Source organism: Astatotilapia calliptera, chromosome 14 (assembly GCF_964374335.1).
Source record: "Astatotilapia calliptera chromosome 14, fAstCal68.1, whole genome shotgun sequence".
NCBI lineage: Eukaryota > Metazoa > Chordata > Actinopteri > Cichliformes > Cichlidae > Astatotilapia > Astatotilapia calliptera.
In genome coordinates, this window is record NC_137435.1 from 310,188 (window position 1) to 332,500 (window position 22,313).

General features: G+C 45.2%; 3 protein-coding genes across 8 annotated transcripts in view; all 3 read left to right on the forward strand.

Moving 5' to 3' along the window:
- The window catches only part of nyap2a (neuronal tyrosine-phosphorylated phosphoinositide-3-kinase adaptor 2a), a 78,425-nt gene extending 73,580 nt beyond the window's left edge, over positions 1 to 4,845 (forward strand). Inside the window, exon 9 of one of the 4 annotated variants that reach the window (XR_013901482.1) lies at positions 1,476 to 1,607. Coding sequence is in view for 2 of the 4 variants with exons in the window: in XM_026191738.2 (XP_026047523.1) it covers positions 1,476 to 1,697 (222 nt within the window). In the remaining 2 variants the exon portion in view is untranslated. Of the gene's footprint in view, positions 1 to 1,475 lie in introns of all 4 variants that reach the window. The other 3 variants (XM_026191738.2, XM_080289138.1, XM_080289137.1) reach the window with 3 other exon arrangements.
- Positions 4,846 to 10,778: 5,933 nt separating this feature from the next.
- Positions 10,779 to 16,655, forward strand: LOC113036776 (uncharacterized). Of its 3 annotated transcripts, none has more exons than XM_026193251.2 (6): positions 10,779 to 11,948; positions 12,929 to 13,115; positions 13,205 to 13,488; positions 13,576 to 13,645; positions 13,894 to 14,659; positions 15,318 to 16,655. In XM_026193251.2, the coding sequence occupies exons 1-6, from the start codon at positions 11,838 to 11,840 to the stop codon at positions 16,111 to 16,113; spliced, it is 2,214 nt and encodes a 737-aa protein (XP_026049036.1). In that variant the 5' UTR covers positions 10,779 to 11,837; the 3' UTR covers positions 16,114 to 16,655. The 3 variants fall into 3 exon arrangements, with proteins under 3 accessions (XP_026049036.1, XP_026049037.1, XP_026049035.1); XM_026193252.2 differs by having other exon boundaries at positions 10,779 to 11,885; XM_026193250.2 differs by having other exon boundaries at positions 10,779 to 13,115.
- A 3,542-nt stretch (positions 16,656 to 20,197) lies between these two features.
- rnf168 (ring finger protein 168) overlaps positions 20,198 to 22,313 on the forward strand; it is a 6,754-nt gene continuing 4,638 nt past the window's right edge. The window contains exons 1-4 of the mRNA XM_026193276.2: positions 20,198 to 20,740; positions 20,997 to 21,185; positions 21,674 to 21,872; positions 22,116 to 22,186. Coding sequence (XP_026049061.2) covers positions 21,039 to 21,185; positions 21,674 to 21,872; positions 22,116 to 22,186 — 417 coding nt within the window. The 5' untranslated portion in view covers positions 20,198 to 20,740; positions 20,997 to 21,038. The remainder of the gene's footprint in view (positions 20,741 to 20,996; positions 21,186 to 21,673; positions 21,873 to 22,115; positions 22,187 to 22,313) is intronic.

Genomic DNA, 22,313 nt, shown 5'->3' on the forward strand with positions numbered 1-22,313 from the left:
TTTTTTCTGCTCATTCTGTTGGTTTTTGTTTTTTGCCCTTCTCCCCCGTCCCTCTTCTCAGCTGTTTCTCTTTCCCTCTTTCTTTCTCCCCTTCTTTCCCCCAGTCAAGTCTGTCCCGTATTCAGTAAGTGAAAATAAAATAAACAATAAAAGGTGAATCAAATGGACCATTACGGCAAGGCTGGGATGGTCAATAAAGTAAATCCGTTGGGCATCTTTCTTTGCCTTTAGACAACAATTCTGATGGCAAAAGAGCCAAACAGGACAGGCAAAAAAAAAAAAAAAAAAAAAAAGATTCTATTCTTACATTTAAAAACCATATGAAATACTACAGAGCTCATTGTAAACACATTAGGAAACTGATGAAGCATCTAACCCTTTGTTCAAAGCAATGTCAATTCACGACGGTCACAGGCAAACAAGACTCATCAGGTCACTCCACAAACAGGCTGGACAGAAAATCATATCATTATTGTTTACAACACGATAAGTTATGTTTTGGTAATAGAGTTATGTATTAAGAGATACAGTTAGCATACAAGCTTATACATAATACTGTGTGTGTGTGTGTGTGTGTGTGTGTGTGTGTGTGTGTGTGTGTGTGTGTGTGTGTGTGTGTTTGCTGACTCATTTTAAATGTATCTTACTGTTCAAAAAAAAGTACTACACTTTTACAAAGTATAAAATTTTAAATAAATAATCAAACAAATAAATAGACCTGGTCCAGCCCTAACACAAGGAAAGTTTGAAGCCTAATCTTGAAAGTAGAGATAGTGTCTGTCTCCTGAATCCAAACTGGAAGCTGGTTCCACAGAAGAGGGGCCTGAAAACTGAAGGCTCTGCCTCCCATTCTACTTTTAAATACTCTAGGAACAACAAGTAGGCCTGCAGAGCGAGAGCGAAGTGCTCTAATAGGGTGATATGGTACTACAAGGTCATTAAGATCAGATGGGGCCTGATTATTTAAGACTTTAAAACTGACCAGCACATTTATAACATCAAAAGACGGCCTTGTGCTGCTACAGACATTAGTAAATCTAACCCTGGATGTTATATTATATTTCACAGAAAAGTCAGTGAAATATAAGGTTGAAATTAAACCTTATATTTCACTGACTTTTCTGGTATAAATTACCTCCAGAAAACAATGTTGTAGGGAAGTTAGACGGAGGTTTTGTAGTCCATCTTCTGCAAACTGTAGTGTGAGCTCTTCAGACATCCAATGTCACATCATGGAGGAAAAACAAACGTGAGGTCATTCCTGTCCTCAGCATCATCTCTTTTCCTTGACCTCAGTGACATTTTTATCTAGGTCAAAGAAAGCAGGTTAGGAATAGGAATGTGACGGTGAACCTGCAGGGCGTCCACAGCCAGCAGTTGTGTGAAACATCACAGTAACGTTGTGTGTCTCAGTGTAGTTTGCAGTGAGAAGGGAGGTATGGGTCTGTTGATGTCGAGCTGTTCTTTGTGTCCAGATGCCATGGCTATGTGGCGACGCCACCATGATGGAGATGATTGAGAAAAAGAGAGTTTTATGTCGAGAGATCAAAGCTCGTCAGCGGCCAGATAAGAATCTGTGCAAACAGGACAGTATGCCCATCTTGCCCAGCTGGAAGAGGAAGCAGCCACCGCCATACTCGGCCTCGCCCACTGCCGCTGGCCATGCTGCCACCGTGTTCTGGGACACCGCCATCTGAAAGACAAATACTCGCGCCATGAAACACCCAGAACAGTGTTGTGTAAAACGGAGAAACACAGCAATGATGATCATGATGAGGTTCCACCGTGCACTGAATGCTTGAATGTGATGAAAGATGCTTTTCCTTCCTTGTTTCACGAGAGCAAGAGCAGAGCCACTGCTGAAAGTCATCTGACTAAACTTCTTTCTTCCCTTCTGAGCATCTTACTTTTTTACATGAATTCAAGTTATACTGAATCTAATAGTCATGAAAGAGCAAACGTTCTTCAGTTACATACAAAAACTAACAGGTGGACCTGCTCCTCCGTGTGGTATGTTTGTCATTTAAAGAAAGAACATACCACAGTAAAGCTGCAGATGTCCTGATGTGTGCAGGTCCGTTCACCATCAGAAGAATAATCAGAGAAATCGGTCAATCTGTGCAGAGGGCAGTAATGTTCACACAGAGCCCTCTAGGAAGGAAGTTTCACCTCCAGGAAAAGGCACTGTCCAAATCAGCGTCTTCACAGAGAAAAGGGGTGTGGTTTCCCAGTGATATAGATATTGATTAGCCAATCTGTTTCCTTGCATGGGTTAAGCAGGAAGTTGCCCCTGAGGTTACCTGATAAGCAGCTCCCCCCCCACACACACACACAAACTCTCACACACACACTCATGCGGGTGTTCTCCTGCCATCCAATCAGAGCCTAGAAGGGCGTGGTCATTCGGGTGTAGCAGAGCTTTCTGTCGTCTTTCTACTCGTTATTTTTCTATCTGTAAAAGACTGATGTTTTTTTTTAAGTCTGACAGTTGTGTAGCAGAAAAAAGTCATTTATAAAGTAACAAAAAGGCTGAAAATGTTGCTTAATGGTGTTTTTATATTTAAAAAATTAAAGGCTTGCTCATCTGTGTGTGAAAGAATGACGTGACCGTGTTTTATATGGAAAACACTTTTATTCAGATGAGAAAGGCTATTTTGAAAAGAGAATATTTTGACAGGTTGTTTGTTCGTCTGCTCTCATCAGCTGCCCCGACTGTCATCAACAACAGGGAGAGACAGCTTTGTCAGGGTCAAAGGTCACTCCTTTGGGGGCAGTAGATGATGATGACGGTCTGCAGAAAGCTTTCACTTGATGAATGCAGTTTATTGATCATTGGTGAATGAGCTGATTGATTATCATGATGTCAAATCAAAGCACTGAAGCAAAGCATTATGGGATATCAGATAAATGTAAATCAGCCTCAAGCCACGTGGCATCTGACTACAGACAAGATGGAGGACAGGAAATCATGTGACATCAGCAGCACCCGGCATTTGAAGTCACAGCAACCTCGCTCTTGTGTAACAGAGGAGCATCGCAGCCGGGGTTATAATGGAGTCATGTGACGTCTCCACCTCAGCTGATTCTACAAACATCAAAGTTTGACAGGAATTATGAGGCCTGTTCCTCCTCATCGTGCACGCCCCGCCTACTCGGCCACGTGTAAACGACCGCACGTGTCTTCCAATTCTGAGGTCACGTGACTTCCTGTCTGCCACAGACGTTGACCATCTTGTCCACAGATGTTCTCGAAGCCATGGGGAGATTTCATATTTGGATATGCACACAAACTCTCACACTCGCTGTGATCAACACAGAGTGTGATCATGTCATCTATAGCGTCCTTGTTAACGATTTGATGCTTTTTGTTCCTGTAATCAACCAAGTGCACTTCAGTTTGTAAAAGTCGATATTAAAATAAAACTTTATTAACTTGTCCTGAGAAATTTTAAGATTAATCAATGAACAGGATCAGTGTCTGTGAAACATAAGACTGATCGTTCCCTCAGACTGTCAGAGAAATGTTTAAATCATTGTTCCCACCGCGCTCGGTGTCACTGAACGTTACACAGCAGAACCACAGCAGAGTGCAGGACAGATTCTACTGCGATCCCATGATGCTGAACGCAGCTGTGCAGCCAGGTAACAACGTGATGATGATGATGATGATGATGTCCATTCCCACAAAGACTTCCTGAGCTTGCTCAGTTTGTCTTCCTCCTTTCCTCTGTGCCAGAGCGTGAGCAGCCGTAGCACAGGCCGGTCAGAGAGAGGGACCAACATGTAATCAGTACATCATTACTGTATCACTGAAAGATGACGGTACTGTATGTAAGGTAATTACATACATGTAATGTCATGTTGACCACTGCACTGAGGGAACAGTCACATGACCTGAGAGTGTCACATGACTCCTCCATGCAACACGAAAAACTAAAATATTTTATTCTTCAAACGACACCTGGCTTAAGGCTCGGGATGATGATGTAAAGGTCAGTCACATAAAAATCAGGTCATTTTGTCCACATGATGGCGCTGTTTCACTCTCATTCGTGTACTTCACCTGTGGGCAGGTGTCCCTGTGACTGAGCGGAGTGCTGGCACTGAATCAGGGTCCTGCTCCAGAAAGCAGCTTCAGTTAAACTCTGAGTCCGTTACTGTGGCAACAGACTCTGTGAACTTCACCTTTTCACTGGCAGGTGTTCTCTCTGACTCCGCCCTGAGTCCTGCAGCCCAACCATTTAACTGACCTTCCATTTCGTAGAATAGCTGTCAGAGATCAGAGTGAAGTTCGTACAAACACTTATTTTTCACTGTAACCTCTGACCTTAACACATTCTCAGTGGGTATGCCAGACAGCAGGGAGTCCACAGCACTGACTCTGCAGGATGGATCCAAATTGGATCAGGAGCACAGATTCAGAGCGGATCAGACCGAGGTTCGGCTCTGTTTTGGAACTGTGTTCCCGATTTAAACGTCTCCTCCTGAAATGTTTGAACCGTGTCTGAGCGGCATGCAGACAGCTCTATAACAGATGCTGTGGGCAAACTTGCTCCGATTGTTGGATTTAAGGTCAAAGGTCACATCAGGATTCAGCTGATCTAAATCAAACTTTATTCAGTCTGTGACGATGACAGAGTGCTCTTTGTTGACTCTTTGCCCTGGTCTGTCAGGCTGAACATACTCAGAGCTGATTGGACCAGCTCGAATCTTCTGGAACAGGAAGTTCAGGGTTTGCTGAAGCCGCTTCCTGGATCAGGGTCCAGGTGAACGAGTTCAGAGTCTGTGTTTATTTTTATTGACTGTTGTGACACTGTGATGAAAATAAATCAGATTTTTAATGAACACACTTTTGCCATTTTTATCATTAAACTGGAGTCAAATAGTTTAGTACTGTGGATTCAGATTCATGGTTTTACTGGGTCAAAGCAAAGAATGCTGAGTAAAACGTTAGTGACTGTCTGTTTTCAGACATAAGTTTTCACTTAAACTGTGATTCTGATTTTAAATAAACTTAGCAAGAATACGTCCAGCGTGTTACAGACAGAAATATATCTCCCTCTGGAATCCAGCAGAATTTTATTACTCTGTTGGGGAGGTCGCCTGGTTCCAGCACCACAACACCAGCTCACCTTAAATGCAAATAAGAAAAAATACAGCATCAGCAATAAAAAGGTGATTATTAAATCATGTCCAGGAATTAAAGTGCTTCCTCTTTTTCTCTCAGCTGCTCCCTTTACAGGTTGCCACAATGGATCATCCTCATCTTTCTCACCAACCCTCTGCATGTTCAATTCAATTCAATTCAATTCAATTCAATTTTATTTATATAGCGCCAAATCACAACAAAAGTCGCCTCAAGGCGCTTCATAGATACAGAGAAAAACCCAACAATCATATGACCCCCTATGAGCAAGCACTTTGACGACAGTGGGAAGGAAAAACTCCCTTTTAACAGGAAGAAACCTCCGGCAGAACCAGGCTCAGGGAGGGGCGGCCATCTGCTGCGACCGGTTGGGGTGAGAGAAGGAAGACAGGATAAAAGACATGCTGTGGAAGAGAGACAGAGGTTAATAACAGATATGATTCAATGCAGAGAGGTCTATTAATACATAGTGAGTGAGAAAGGTGACTGGAAAGGAAAAACTCAATGCATCATGGGAATCCCCCGGCAGCCTACATCTATTGCAGCATAACAAAGGGAGGATTCAGGGTCACCTGGTCCAGCCCTAACTATATGCTTTAGAAAAAAGGAAAGTTTTAAGCCTAATCTTAAAAGTAGAGATAGTGTCTGTCTCCCGAATCCAAACTGGAAGCTGGTTCCACAGAAGAGGGGCCTGAAAACTGAAGGCTCTGCCTCCCATTCTACTTTTAAATACTCTAGGAACAACAAGTAGGCCTGCAGAGCGAGAGCGGAGCGCTCTAATAGGGTGATATGGTACTACAAGGTCATTAAGATAAGATGGGGCCTGATTATTTAAGACCTTGTATGTGAGGAGCAGGATTTTGAATTCAATTCTGGATTTAACAGGAAGCCAATGAAGGGAAGCCAAAACAGGAGAAATATGCTCTCTCTTTCTAGTCCCTGTCAGGACTCTTGCTGCAGCATTTTGGATTAGTTGAAGGCTTTTCAGTGAGTTTTTTGGACTTCCTGATAATAATGAATTACAGTAGTCCAGCCTGGAAGTAATAAATGCATGAACTAGTTTTTCAGCGTCACTCTGAGACAGGATATTTCTAACTTTAGAGATGTTGCACAAATGGAAGAAAGCAGTCTTACATATTTGTTTAATATGTGCATTGAAGGACATGTCCTGGTCAAAAATGACTCCAAGGTTCCTCACAGTGTTACTGGAGGCCAAGGTAATGCCATCCAGAGTAAGAATCTGATTAGATACCATATTTCTAAGATTTTCAGGGCCGAGTACAATAACCTCAGTTTTATCTGAATTAAGAAGCAGAAAGTTAGCGGCCATCCAGGTCTTTATGTCTTTAAGACATTCCTGCAGTTTAACTCATTGGTGTGTGTTATCTGGCTTCATGGACAGATAGAGCTGGGTGTCATCTGCATAGCAGTGTAAATGTATGCTATGTCTTCTAATGATACTGCCTAAGGGAAGCATGTATAATGTAAACAGAATTGGTCCTAGCACTGAACCCTGTGGAACTCCATAATTAACCTCAGTGTGTGAAGAGGACTCTCCATTTACATGCACAAACTGGAGTCTATTAGATAGATATGATACAAACCACTGCAGCGCAGTACTTGTAATACCTACAGCATGTTCTAATCGCTCTAATAGGATATTATGGTCGACAGTATCGAACGCTGCACTGAGGTCTAGCAGGACAAGCACAGAGATGAGTCCACTGTCAGAGGCCATAAGAAGATCATTTGTAACCTTCACTAAAGCTGTTTCTGTGCTGTGCTGAGCTCTGAAACCTGACTGAAACTCTTCAAATAAACCTCTGCAGATGATCTGTTAGCTGTTTGACAACTACTCTTTCAAGGATGTTTGATATAAAGGAAGGTTGGAGATTGGCCTATAATTAGCTAAGACTGCTGGGTCTAGAGATGCTTTTTGAGTAAAGGTTTAACTACAGCCAGCTTGAAGGCCTGTGGTACATAGCCGATTATTAGAGATAGGTTGATCATATTTAAGATCGAGGAATTAATTAATGGCAGGACTTCTTTGAGCAGTTTTGTAGGAATGGGGTCTAAAAGACACGTTGATGGTTTGGAGGAAGTAATTATTGAAGTTAACTCAGAAAGATCAATTGGAGAAAAAGAGTCTAACTTAATATCAATGGTACTAAGAGTAGCTGTAGATAATATTACATCTGTGGGATGATTATTGGTAATTTTTTCTCTAATGATAAAAATGTTATTTGTGAAGAAGTTCATGAAGTCATTACTAGTTAACGTTAAAGGGATGGTTGGCTCAAAAGAGCTCTGACTTTTTGTCAGCCTGGCTACAGAGCTGAAGAGAAACCTGGGGTTGTTCTTATTTTCTTCAATCAGTGATGAATAGTAAGATGTTCTGGCTTTGCGGAGGGCTTTCTTATAAAGCAGCAAACTATTTCTCCAGGCTAAATGATGATCCTCTAAATTTGTGACACGCCATTTCCTCTCCAGATTACGAGTCATCTGCTTTAGGGTACGTGTTTGAGAATTATACCACGGAGTCAGGTACTTCTGATTTGAGGCCTTCGTTTTCACAGGAGCTACAGTATCCAGAGTCGTACGTAGTGAGGAGGTGAAATTATTAACAAGATAATCGACCTCTGTTGGGGTAGCGTTCAGATAGCTGCTTTGCTCTGTGTTGGTACAGGGCATTGAAGATGATAACAGTGGGTGGATTATATTCTTAAACTTAGTTACAGTGCTTTCAGAAAGACATCTACTTTGATAAAGTCTACTCTTCACCGCTGTGTAATCAATTATTGTAAATGTAAATGTTATCAGGAAATGATCAGACAGGAGAGGGTTTTCAGGAAACACTGTTAAATGTTCAGTTTCTATGCCATATGTTAAAACAAGATCTAGAGTGTGATTAAAGTGGTGGGTGGGTTCTTTTACATTTTGAGAGAAGCCAATTGAGTCTAATAACAGACTAAATGCCATGTTGAGGCTGTCATTTTTAGCATCTACATGGATGTTAAAATCACCCACAATAATTATTTTATCTGAGCTCAGAACTAAATTAGATATAAAGTCTGAGAAATCAGACAGAAACTCTGTGTAAGGCCCAGGTGGACGATAGATGATAACAAGTAAGACTGGTTTCTGAATTTTACAGCTGGGGTGGACAATGTTAAGCATCAGGCTTTCAAATGAATTAAAAGTCTGTCTTGGTCTTTCATTAATTAATAGGCTGGTGTGAAAAATTGCTGCCACACCTGCCCCTCGGCCTGTGCTTCGAGATTTCTGGTAGTTAGAATGGCTCGGGGGTGTTGATTCATTTAAACTAACATAATCATCCTGCTGCAACCAGGTTTCTGTAAGGCAGAGTAAATCGATTTGTTGATCAATTATTAAGTCATGTACTAACAGAGACTTGGAGGAGAGAGACCTAATATTTAATAATCCACATTTCACTGTTTTACTCTTTGGTTCAGATGTGGATACTGTATTGTTCTTTCTTTGTGATTGTTTATGTTTAAGTTGTTTGTTGCTGGTTTTTAGTTTGTTTTTTGTCTTTTTGGAAGCTGACACAGTCTCTATGGAGATGGGTTTTTGGGGGGGTAGCAGGAGGAGAGAAGCTACAGAGAAGCGTGTAAGACTGCAACTCTGCTTCCTGGTCCCAACTCTGGATAGTCATATTTTGGGGGGTTTAATAAATTTGTCCATATTTCTAGAAATGAGAGCTGCTCCATCCAAAGTGGGATGGATGCCGTCTCTCCTAACAAGACCAGGTTTCCTCCAGAAGGTTTGCCAATTATCTATGAAGCCCACATCGTTTCTGGGACACCACTCAGACAGACAGCAATTTAAGGAGAACATGCAGCTAAACATGTCACTCCTGGTCCATGTTCTCTTTCACTACATCCATGAACCCTCTCTGAGGTCTTCTTCCTCCCTTCTGCCTGAACTCATCCATTCTCCACATCCTGTCAGCTCTGTCTCTGCCAATCGATACAAGTTCTCATCTCGTTGGTGTCCAGCCTCACATACAGCTCACTATAAGCCTTTTAGTTCTCCTTTGAAATCTCTCTTATCTGCACACCTAGCCTCTTAGTACTCCTGCCTACTTTCTTAATCTCCCTTTCTCATTTTTCATTTGATAACCTCTTCCTTTGAATACTTTCCAAAATCGCACTGGGGTGGCTGTAGCTCAGGTGGCAGAGCAGGTCAGCCACAAATCAGAAGGTCGGTGGTTCGATCCCAGGCTACCTCCTGGCTGCATGCCAAGTATCCTTGGGCAAGATACCAACCCCATGTTTGCCTACTGGTGGTGGTCAGAGGGCCCGGTGGCGCCAGTGTCCGGCAGCCTCGCCTCTGTCAGTGTGCCCCAGGGCAGCTGTGGCTACAATGTAGCTTGCCATCGCCAGTGTGTGAATGTGTGCGTGTGAATGGGTGAATGACTGAATGTAGTGTGAAGCGCTTTGGGGTCCTTAGGGACTAGAAAAGCGCTATACAAATGCAGGCCATTTACCTGATATGGGGGCAAAGATGGAGGAAGCTATGGATGTGTTGCACAGAAACATATCATTATTCTGGAGACATGTGAAAGAAGAGATTTAGCGTCGACTCAGCTGTCGGTAAGAGCGGTAGGTTCCACTTTGCAGACGTGCTGCTGTGGGAGGACTGGGAGGAGGCTGTGGCCTCACACTGAACAAGCGAGGCGAGCTGGGAAGCGGTTGGAGACGATCTGAGGTGATGACAGATGAACAATTTTGTTCAAAAAAATTATTACTGGGCCAATAGAGCTCTATTAAACGTCACCTGTCACTGAGCTAGTCCTAGGTTTTTCGGTACTTAACTCCTATGTTAAACTTAAAAATGTTGTTCGGCTCATTAAACATTCAGGGTTGAGCGACACATCAGGATGTCACATTTTGGACTGACCAATGGGGAGACAGGTTTTGTTTTTCAGCATTTGCCACATTCACTCATTTCGCTTCACTGTGATTTAGACTGCAGCTCATTACCAGTTAAACTCTCAGATTTCCATAAGCAGGTGCCTCTTTAATGGAAATGAATATACAAACATAACTTTACTCCTCACAGTACAACAACAGGTACATCGACTGGGTAAATAGTCTGTGGATGAATGGAGATCCATTTTACAGATGAGGAGGATGTGACTTGTTACCTGTAAGAAGTTCAACATCAGATACGCTGACGGAACTATAAAAGTGTCCCTTTGAGATCAAAGATAAAGAAGATATTGTGCTCTCTAAGGTCTCCTCTGGACTGACACAGCTCCGCAGAGCAGGAATTGACTTTTGTGACACAAACAAGGCGATCAGAGCTATTTTGTCCTAACCCTGTTATATTCTTAAAGAATTTAAGAACGAGAAGATTAGGGTTATACAAAGAAAATATATTTCTCTTCCCCTTTCACCTAAAGTAAAAAAAGTAAACATCAAAATAATAAATACGATTTTTATAAGATTGAAATTTAATCTGAATACATATGTATTCTGTGAAAACGACACTGAAAGCCTGCATCATGTGTTTTTTCACTGTGAATGGGTTCAAGCTTTTTGGAACGGCACGTGGCGCTGCATGCAGTCCAGGGCGACTCAATCGTCGGGATAGTTATTGACAATAAAATCTGCATTCTGTTTTCAGGACAGTGCTGTTATGAGGGATATCTTTTTATCCATAAATGTAGATGCTGTGAAGCTTAACTGTGTATGAAAAGATGGCTGAATGAAAAACTCCCGACTGCTCTTTCTACTTTTCTTCTTTTGACATACAGTAAAGGACTTTTTCTCTTCGCACTTTGTGTTGACCTTTGTTACACTGTAACAGTTTTTTCTTTTTTATAATCTTTCAGGCTCAACCTTGTGGACATGTTTCTTTAATCATTGTTGGACTGATGTTCATAAATACATTTCAGTTCAGTTCAGTTCAGTTCATTTTTATTTCAAACATTTCAAACATGTGCCTTCACAATCATTACAAAATATCATTCCATTATTTGTTTGAAAAGGAGTAGGCTGAAGTATTTACTTATTTGTCCCTACCCCCTCAAGTTTTACCTCTCATTCATTTAATTTTTTTTTTTTTGTCTTAAATTAAACAAACAACATATGAAACATATAAACATATGAAGTAAAACAAAACATAACATACATAAATCAAAAACAAGAAATTAGCAAGCCCCACCACAGTATAGTTTCTTTCATATGAAAAATACAGAATGTGTATATTTGCAGATACACAAGTTATGGAAAAACAACAAACCAAAACAAAACAAAAAAAGTATGATAACATCGTTTTTTGGATAAATTCCACCTGACGTTTTAAAATGTACGTCTTTTATGTCAGGATGAATTGGAAATGATTTTTTTTTTCATTTTCTCATTTTTCTGGTGACGTCTCCGCAGACGCTCTGGGTGCGCACGCTCAGTTAATTTGTTGAGCGCTTCACCTTTCCTCCAGCAGGTGGCGGTCCTACCACGAAGGAGAAGAAGAGAGATTCGCCTTCTGACCCGGAAGTAACCATCGCGTCAGACCGCCATGTTGGTAGCAAAGAGAGCGAGGAATCATCCCGCGGAGAGCGTATTCGTCTGACCTCTGACCCGGGCCGGCTGACCCGAACCCTCCTCGGTCGGTTCGTCCTCCGAAAACGTGTGCGCGCGGACCGGCATGGGACAAAGACAACATGGCAGCCCTGAGCACGTTCTCTTCGCAGGTGGAGCTGATCATGGAGGTAGCCGTGGGGAGCGCTGTGCACGAGTTGGGGAGGGAGGGCGCGCGAGCGGAGCACGGCCAGGTGAGGAGCTCAGGTGAAGATTATGTGAGAGCAAAATCCGCCGTCACTTCCGGTTTCGCGTTAAAAACATGCTACAGAAGGGATGAAAGGTAAAAAAAAACAACACGTTTTGGCCCCGCCCACTGACACGCAGGAGACGCCTGGAGGCAGGTGTTTGATCTTTGACCCAGGTATATGCAGCTCTGAAGTGCGCATGCCTTCAGGTTTGTCCAGAAGTGTGGTGCGCGCGCATGGTTTAGCTGTAACTGCTCACATGACCAAAGTTTACGTAAACAGATCTGTTCGCAGCCTCATCTTCACCTGCCGCAGGTGGTATGACGTCATCATCCTCTACTTAACCTAAACAGAAGCTTAAGGTTAACCAGCATCAACAGAGGAGAAAACAGCAGCACCTAAACCTTAAAGGTGCAGCCTCGCTAACCACCCTCATTAGAAATGAGGCCAAGCATCACGGTGCCATCTGTAAACAGCTGGGGCTGCAGTCACTGGGCTCAGCGCACAGCTTTGGGGGGAACCTGTGTTTAGGAAGGCCTGTCATTGTGCATGCACCAACTGTCCACGGAATAAAAAGATAAATAAAAGCAGAGAAAATCTGTGAATGACATCGTCACATGACTGAGCGTGCAGGTGATTGTGAAGAGCTGTGGAAACGGCGTCCTCGGTGAAGCGGTTCCAAGTCAGGCTGGATGGTTTCGATGTTTGTCTCAGCACTGTCGGTGTTCGTGCCACAGGCCAACAGTCAGTCAGGCATTCGCACTGAAAACATGCTGCATGTCATGGAGAAAACTCGCTGTGAGCATCAGTCAGTCTCCAAGAGAGTCAGCATGTTGTGACTTGAGGGTGAACTCCTCAGGTGGATGTGGGCGGGGCCTGTCTACAGGTTGCGTAATCAGAAATCAGTTACGCTCGGGTCCTCAGATCAGATGTTTTACCTGTTCCACCTGTGCATCTATCATGTCACCCATGCGTCTGTGCTGCAGGCTCACCTGTCCATCGTGCTGGGGGGCGTGGCCAGAGAGGCAGTCCGTAAAATCTGCAGAGTCTTCAGGGAGCTGTATGCAAGCGTAGAGGTGGAAAATGAAGCTCTCAGGGCAGAACTGAGTTGCCTCGAAAACACACCCGGCGCTTCGAGGATGGCCAAATCGGCGGTGAAGTTCAGCCCGGCAGGTGAGACCCAGGGTCAAAGGTCGAACAGTCATTCAGCTCAAAAGCCCGGGTTAAAGTCTCACAGGAAACTCATTTGGTTTCTCCTGCAGATGCACCCACCCTGTCTCTGGATGTCCAATCAGCTGCTGCCACTGCTGCTGTGGCTGTGGTCATCCTCAGCCCGCCGGTGCACGCACCAGTCACAGGCCAAAACAATCTGACCGCACTGCAGAATGGTGCTGTGAGTGTTTTGGACATGACGCACTTCTCTGCAGATCCTCAGGTGTCACGTGATATGATCCAGCCTGCAGATGTGACATCACTTCCTGACTGTGAGGATCAGCCGGCCGCTGAGCTTCCAGGTGATGAAACCCATGAAGAGCAGTGTGACGCTGTGAGTGATGACAGCTGCTTCAAACTGGTTGATTGACTGGTTGATGGTTCTGTATGTGGTGACCAATAATACCATTGCGTTTTCCAGGCAGCAGAGACGAAGTCTGAACCTGCAGAACAGAAACATGATGATCAGCAGGTGCCCGGGGGTCCGACAGGTGAGAGCTCTGCCTCCCATCTACTTTTAAATACTGTGCGAACCACAGGTGAGCCTGTGGTGTGAGAGCGATGTGCTCTAATGGCGTGATACGCTACATTAAGATGAGATGGGGCCTGATTATTCAAGACCTAGTACGTGAGGATCTTGATGATGTCGTCCTTCAGAACAGCTGATGGTCCATTAATCAGTCGCTTCTGTTTGTCAAACCTGCAGCGTCTCTGACTTCCTGTCTGTCTTACTGTTCAGGTGTGAGCGAGGAGCAGCAGAAGGAGCAGGAGAGGAGGCGGAGGAGGGAGCTGTACAAGGAGAAGAGGTTTTTCTGCGAGCTGTGTGACAAAGGCTTCCATCAGAAGCACCAGCTGCTGAAGCACGCCGCGTGCCACCTGAAGCCGTTCCCCTGCAGCTCCTGCGACAAAGGTTTCTACAAAGCGCAGACGCTGCAGCGCCACCTGCTCGCCCACCGTCTCCGCGAGGCGCAGGAGAGCGACCCAGACAAGCTGTTGCGCTGTGACCAATGCGACAGGAAGTTCAGGCTGCCACGTCAGCTTCGAGCGCACCAGGCCTGTCACCGGCTTGAGAAAACGCCACTCAAGTGCTACGCATGTGACCGCACCTTTACCTCCAGTGGGGCACTGCGATACCACGAGGTGTCGCACGCCAAAGTCAAGCCCTTCATGTGCGACGTCTGCGGAAAGAGCTTTACGCGCAAGAAGAGCCTGCGGGAGCACCAGACCGTGCACACCGGGGCACGGCCGTACTCCTGCCAGACCTGCGCCAAGAGCTTCTCCACCGCCAGCAACCTGCGCGTGCACAAAAGGTCGCACTCCGAGGAACGCCCGTACAAGTGCGACAAGTGCGACAAGGCATTCAAGTGCCGGATGGGGCTGCTGCAGCACCGTGTGGTCCACTCGGGAGAGAAACCCTTTACTTGTCCCACCTGTGGCCTGAGCTTCGGCCTCAAATACAACTTCCAGAGACACCTGAGGCTACACAGCGGGGAGAAGCCCTTCAGGTACGAGGCCCCGAACGATAACGTATATTTTCTGGGTCTCAGCGAGTCTGTTTCGGTATTTGACAGAAATCTCTGCTTTTTATTGGCTCAACACACAACATCTGACAAAAAAACACACCTGAACGATCCAGGGTCACATACACGCGCTGCTCCAGGGCGCACTCTGACCCTCGGGCGAAACGCTCGCCTGTGTCTCTTAATGCACCTGAGTGAGGTGTACAGGTGAACAGCATCAGCGCGGTCCTTAGCAGGAAGACTAGACTTATGCGACTGCAGGTGAACTGATTAAATAAGGTGATCGTGGATTTTATGAGTGCTTCAATGTAACGTCAAACATGAAGCAGAGGGGGGTTGTTTGCTGACATCCACCAGTGAACCGCCAACAGAGCGCGGCACGGCGCTGCAGGCAGACACGAGAAATACCAGCGTCAGCTTTCCTGTTCATTCGGTTCAGTTCAGGTTTATTTATATGGGCCAACTTCGCAGTGATTAACACTGCACAGTAAAAGCCCTACAGCACTACAGACGGCCCTGCGCACTCGGTGAACACTGCTTTGTGTTGTGTGCTGATCACTCAAAACATCAAGATCGTGTTGATTTCTGTGAGTTGCGTCTTCTTTAACCTCTGACCCTTCCTCACCTGTCCTTCCTTCCTCAGGTGTGATCAGTGTGGCGAAGGCTTCACGGGGACCTGGGCTCTGAAGACTCACATGCTTGTTCACGGCGTGGCAAAGCCGTTCATGTGCGACCTGTGCGGAAAGACGTTCTTCTACAACTGCCAGCTGCAGAAGCACCAGCAGCTGGTTCACGGCAGCGGTGGCGATCGGGGAAAGTCCGGCGGGGAGGCGGGCAGGCGGCGGTCCACCGGAGTCAAACCGTTCAGTTGTAAAGTCTGTCCAAAGAGCTTCAGCAGCAGCAGCTCGCTGCGCACGCACGAGAAGAGCCACGCCCAAAACAAAGAGTTCACCTGCGACACATGTGGGAAAGCCTTCCACCTGCGTCACCTGTACCTGTACCACCTGAGGCAGCACAGCGGCGACCGGCCACACGTCTGCGCTGTCTGTCACAAAGGCTTCCTGCTGGCATCGCAGCTGAAGCAGCACGAGCTTCTGCACACAGGTGTCAAACCTCACCGCTGCGAGCACTGCGGCAAAGAGTTCAGGACGCCTCAGAACTACCACCGCCACCTGCTGGTGCACACCGGCGAGAAGCCGTACGAGTGCGCTGTGTGTGGCCGGAAGTTCCGCCAGTCCAACCAGCTGAAGTCTCACATGCAGATCCACACCGGTGTCAAGCTGTACTCGTGCGAACGCTGTGGGCGGGGCTTCTCCGACTCACGCCAGCTCAAGAAACACCGCTGTGGAGACAGCGAGCACGACTCGCGCGATTCTGCCAGCAAGCACAGGAAGCAGACGGACGCGTTCCCATGGACGCACGAATTCACGGCACAGTGACACAGAAACAGGCCAGCGGGAAAACCCAGACAATTCCCGCTGAGTCCACCCCCCGCGACTGTGTCCGGCACATCAACATCAAATTGTGTTTAGGGAGTGTGTCCATCCACCTCTTGAAGCCGGCATTGATTGGCTGGTTTGTTCCTTTGGCGTTTCTGTTTTTTTTATCCCCTGTTAAAGTCAGCGACACAGAAAATGTTTGATCTCTGCTGCAAAACCACCTCGCACACTCCCCTGATGCCCCCGCATGTCTCGGGTTGAAATCTAAAACAAAGGTAAAGAGTAGCTGGGCCCTGACAGCATCTCCAGCCTTAGGAGGTAAAATGACAACTCTTCTAAATGGACTTTGACTCTCACCTGGCGTCTCACCTGGTCGTGGTGATTTAAATTCAGCTGCCAAAATCAAACAGACCTTGACCTCAGTCAGTGACAGAAGAGGAATCAGATGAAAGCAGCTCTAATAAACATTTAGTTTCTGTTTCATCTGTGAAAAAATGACTTTGCTGTGTTTCAGTGTGTAGAATAAAACTCCTTTGACTGACGAGCTTTTATTGGATGTGCTGCTCCAGCTTCAAAATGATTTTTCTGCCCTCGATGAACGTGAAGTAATAATTCAGATTAAAAGGCAGCTGCAATGTGTCAAAGGTAATGTCTACCAATCAAATACATTTTATCCATTAAATTCAACGTGCAGACTTATGTAGCTAAAGCTAAAAATTACATGTGATTAGTTGAAGTCACATTGAGTGTACGAGCAGAGTCTTCATCCAGGAAGTAGGTTCAAATCAGACAGCTGCACTGATATTAAGCACATACGTGATTAATATCAGTGCAGCTCTTATGCAACGATTCTCTATAGCAACAGGTAAGTAAAGAGCGGAGCTCCCATTTAAATCCATGAACGTGATGTTGATCTACAAACATCAGAAGAGAGACCAGCTTTAATCAGACATTTATCTAGCTTTCATTTTCAGATGAAGCTCAGTAGTGTGAGACAAATGATGAAGCTCAGATTTGACCTTTTGATTTAATGTTTATAGGTAATGATCAGCTGACAGGATGCAGATGCTGAAAATAAATAAAGGGGAGACAGTGTGGACATGTCTGCAGCAGTTAGTACCTACATTTCAACATATCTGAAGATGAAATAGAAGAACGTGCTATGGAGACTGCATTTAGAACCTGTTAGAGTGCTGAACAATCACAGGACTGTGGCTGTGGAGGCTGAGTGCACTGACCTCACTGTCATATTCAAAAAACCAGTTTGAGATGAGCTGTGTGATCGTGCTGAAAGCAGCATCAGAAAATGATATACTGTGGTCATAAACCCACAGACGTGGTCAGCAATAACACTCAGGTAGGCTGTGGAGTTCAATGATGTTCAGCTGGTACTGGAAATCTGCCCTATACCATCACATCAGCAGCAGTCTGAGCACTGGCGCAGGCAGGGTGGATCCATGCTTTCATCTTTACACCAAACATTTAAATTTTGCTGCAGAAATCATGATCAGATCGGAAAACATTTTTTCATTTTGTGGTCCAATTTTGGTGAGTCTGGGAACTGTAGCCTCAGTTTCCTGTTCAGGTGTTGTAGGGATTGCAGCCAATCGTCTTCTCGGAGGAGCGGCTTCACTCTGCTTTGGTCCTTGGCAGAGACAGCAGCTTACCAGGTGGTAGTGATAGCCAAATGAAGCTTTCTGAAGCTTGTATTGAAAAACGGTTCATTACTCGAAGCTTTTCAACACAGTCCTCTCTGGTGACATCTGGTGGCCAAAAATATGAAGAGCAGCTTGAATCCACAAAATAAAACCAACTGCTTCATTATGATTGCCCACTCGACAGAGTGGAGTTCTGTCTGATATTGGGCCGCCGCTGTGTTGCTTTGAACGTCTATTTTGGGGGGTTAAAAAAATGTGGTTTATTTGTTTAATAAATAATTATGACCAGTAAACTCTCCTTGTTTAAACACACACACCCGCCCTCTCACATCATCTATAATTGACTGAGTCAGGACTCTTCCAGACACTAAACCAAGGAACAATGTACATTTCAATTCCTTTAATTTTAAGTTTATATTGTCTATCCTGTAAAATAGTCAGATGTCTATTCATATTAATGTACAGAATTCACCTGCTTGCTGCTACTACTGCACATTCACCCAATGTATATACTATATGTGTGTATATATATATATATAATGTTTTTCCTCTACACCCCCCCCCCCCCCCCAATTTCTTTGCACATGTCGAGGAGTGTGTCAGGCTACATTTCACTGTGTGTTATACCTGTATAACTATGCATGTGACAAATAAAGAACCTTGAACCTTGAACATGCACCATGGTGTGGTCTTTCTTTGCTTTTCACTTCTTGATGTTGGTAAATACAATAATTGAAAAATACCACGTTACATATAATATACATGTAATAATGTACAACACATTATGGAGTATGCTTCTGCTGTGAGGTCCTGCCTCCATGCACTTATGAAATTAATCGCAAGATGGGTGTATTTATCAATAATATTATATTAGGGAAATTTTCCCAGACATATTTCTGACCTGGGGGTAGAACTGATTGTGAAATGGAAAATGCTTATGAACTTGCGAATTAAAAACATGATGCATTTAAAAGGTAGCCCTTTTTCATTTTTATTTAAGAAGAAAATTAGTTCCACTGTGCGATGGCCGATCTCCTTTTCGTGGAGATAATTTCTTCTGGGAAAATCCCTTCACATGGCACAGAGGAGGCTGGAGTACAGAGAAACTGGTAGAGATGCAGTTATACAGTCTACCACACAAACTATCAGCTAAAGAGAATAAATAAATTAAATTGCTGCACATTTGGCAGACTAACATTTTAAGATTAATTAAACAATAAAAAAATATATTTTTTAATATTAAATGTAACGAGTCAAATGGAAGTTTTTCTAAAGTTATTTGATGGTATTTATATTATGAAAAACGGATTTTTGACATTTTGAGTTTTTCCCGTTGTCAGATATAATAAACACGCACAAAACAAAAGCAAACAGCCAGAACACAAAGCTGGAAAACCCACCCGATCGACCAAAATCAACTCAAAATACTCCCACACAACAGAACCTCCTCTATTCCTCGCTGGCTCCAAATCTCTCAGTAGAAATATCAGTGGTTCGCTATCTGTCACCATCAAACACTCCACAAATCCCGCGAATGATTCGCTTCCTTATGAACCATTGAATCAGACACCGAAGCAGTCACGCTCTAAATGAAGCTTCGGACGTCACCGATCACGTGACTCTGGGCAAACGAATCAAGCTTCGACACAGTGACACACGCACCGGAGCGTCAGCTTCAAGCGAGCCATCACTACCAGGTGGTAACAGAGAAAGTAAGGACAGATTCAATGATGATGGAGTAAAAAGGTGTTGGCCAGAGGGGCCGATGGCGCGATATGGCAGCCTCGCTTCTGTCAGTCTGCCCCAGGGCAGCTGTGGCTACAACTGTAGCTGCCTCCACCAGTGTATGAATGTGAGAGTGAATGAATAGTGTAAAGCGCTTTGGGTGCCTTGAAAAGCGCTATATAAATCCACTCCATTATTATTATTATTATTAAAGAATATTCTACCTTACAGAGGGCAGGATGGTCATGTTTGTGTCATTTAATCAACACCACTGAGTCATTCTAACTGTCAGAATCCTCGAAACACAGGCTGAGGAGGAGCGGCAGCAATCTTCCACTCCGAGCTCATTAACCAGCCATAGACCCAGACAGAAAGCCTGACTGGCTCCTGCATTTCAGCAACTCGTCTTTACAGCAGTGGTGGGAGTAGATTTACTACTTAACATCTTAAGTATCATACATTAACTGCAATACTTGTGTGGTTTTAGTACTAAAGACTGCCCAAAACAATTAATGGCTGCCCTCTGATACCCCTTGGGACCATCGCCAGGTCCATCACAGCTGACCCCTCGCACCCTGTTCACCACCTGACGGCACTCAGGTCAGTCTGGTCCCACACCTGCAGACTCACAAACAGCTTATTCACCTGGGCCATTCAAACTGTAAACAAACACTCCTCTTGTCTGTAATTAATTACTGATGTCTTACTTATTATATTTTTATTCCATGCACAGTCGATGTGGAGCACCCACACTTGAAATACATGTACAATGACAAAAAAGGCTATTCTATTATGGGTTCGCTGCGGTATCTCTGGTTTGTGTACGTTATTTACAGTAAACCGCTGAGCTTGTAGAGCTGTGAACAGCAGGGGGCGCTCCGTGAGAATTGGGTTAATCCACGAAGAAGAAGAAGACTAAAGCGACGAGAGAGGGAGGGAAAATTGTTTGGTCCAAAGCGCATGCGCATTGTGGCAACAGCCTGTTCACGCGGGTGTTCAGTGCTAGCTGGTTAGCTGCAGTAAAGTCGGTTAAACTCCGGCAAACTCAGACAGTCTTCGTGCAGCCGTTGGTTTCAGGTAAAGCGTGGCAGTTTCCCATGAGCCCCGTTTGTTTCCGGGGTGAAAAAATAAGTTTGGCGCTGTTTTTTCCGCGGTTTAATCCGCCAACGAACCGCTGCTAGTTCGGACATAACACGAAGCTAACGTCAGCGTCAACGGAAGCTTTAAACGGCCCGGCTGCTCAGGTGAGTCCAAGTAATCGTGACGGCATACTTCCGAAACACAGACACCTTAGCTAGCTTAACTTTGACCCCGTTAGGTGCTGTTGTAGGAATGGATTGTTTACTGGCTCGCGGACCTTGGGGTCAGAGGTCAGCAGCGGGCTCTAGCTGCCACAGGGGGGGAGTATTGAGCAGTAATCGAGTACGTTTCCTTTGACAGCTCAATCCTGGAGAGAGGAAGTACAGCACTACCTGTCTCACTGAGTTCCTCTTTGTTTAGGTCCTTCCTTGCTGAGCTGTAACGTCTAAGAGGAGGAGGAAGATGTCTCCGGCGTCAGAGGTTGAGGGCTCGGACGTAGGGGGGCGGGGCCAGGAGACTACGCTGTCCAAAGAAGACTGTCTGTGTCCCGTCTGCCTCGAGGTCTTCATGGAGCCCGTCACACTGCCCTGCACACACACCTTCTGCAAGGTAACACGCACACACAATGAGTGCGTGTAGCTCAGGTGTGTTAAGTTACCTGCACGACCAGCAGGTGTGTGCACAGACAGGTTAGGGGGTGTGCGTGCGTGTGTCGCAGTAGTCAGGACCTTTTTTGTGTGTGTGTTTCCGTTTTGTCCTTGAATGACATCATCAGGCTTATTCATTTCCTGTGACTGAAGACGTGGTTTTAAATAAAGTGAATTATAACTGACCCGATGAGAGCTTCAGCTCCTTCTGCTTCAGTTCCACCAGTCACACACCTGCATTCTAACCTGAACAGGCCAACAGCAGCCAATTAAATGGCCAATCAGTGACTGGACTGATGGCGTTTAGCCTCCTGAGCTGATCTTCATGTCAGAGGTCAAAGGTCTGCTGGATGCCAGCACCTTCAGCCTGACCTCACACATTACAGTCATATGACTTCTCCTCAGGGCGCTCCGGCAGAACTGGGCCTGACTGTGTGTGTACCTGTGCAGGTGTGCTTCCTGGAGTCGGTGGATAAAGCCACGCTGTGCTGTCCCATGTGCAGGAAGAGGGTTTCCACCTGGGCTAGGTTACACAGCAGGAACAACACGCTAGTGAACGAGACACTGTGGAGGCGGATCCAAACCTGCTTCCCCCGACAGTGCGAGCATCACCTCAGCGGGCAGGGTGAGGCCGAGGACCCCCACTCAGGTAACGCGGACACAAATCTTTGGCTCAAAACTGCAGTTTGTGAGGGGCAGCCAATCAGAAAAGGTACTGCTTTTGTAAAGGGTGAGGGGCAAACAGCATGTTTGACGGAAGCTCAGAAAAAGAAGGATTACTCTGAAATGTGAACTATGCAGAGCTGCTTTCTTATAGGTCAATGTGATGTTGAACCCACTGTGTGTGTGTGTGTGTGTGTGTGTGTGTGTGTACGTACGCGCGCATGGGCAGCATTGGTGTGTTTCCGCAGAGTTAGTGAACCTGGAGAGCTGAGGCAAGAGTATGAGGACCAGATCACCAAAGTGAGTTCAAGACACACACAGTCTTTTGCTCTGGATGTGTGAGGATGTGCAGAAGCCTCAGTGTTACACAAGAACCCCAGGGACTTAATTTGGACCCCATAGAAATGAATGTAAAACCACTAATACG

Coding starts and splice junctions, on each gene's coding strand:
- LOC113036776 (XM_026193250.2), top strand. CDS start 12,806: ATGTGGGCGGGGCCTGTCTACAGGTTGCGTAATCAGAAATCAGTTACG. Junction 13,489..13,575: donor ATGAAGAGCAGTGTGACGCT/GTGAGTGATGAC, acceptor TGCGTTTTCCAG/GCAGCAGAGACGAAGTCTGA. Junction 13,646..13,893: donor GGTGCCCGGGGGTCCGACAG/GTGAGAGCTCTG, acceptor CTTACTGTTCAG/GTGTGAGCGAGGAGCAGCAG.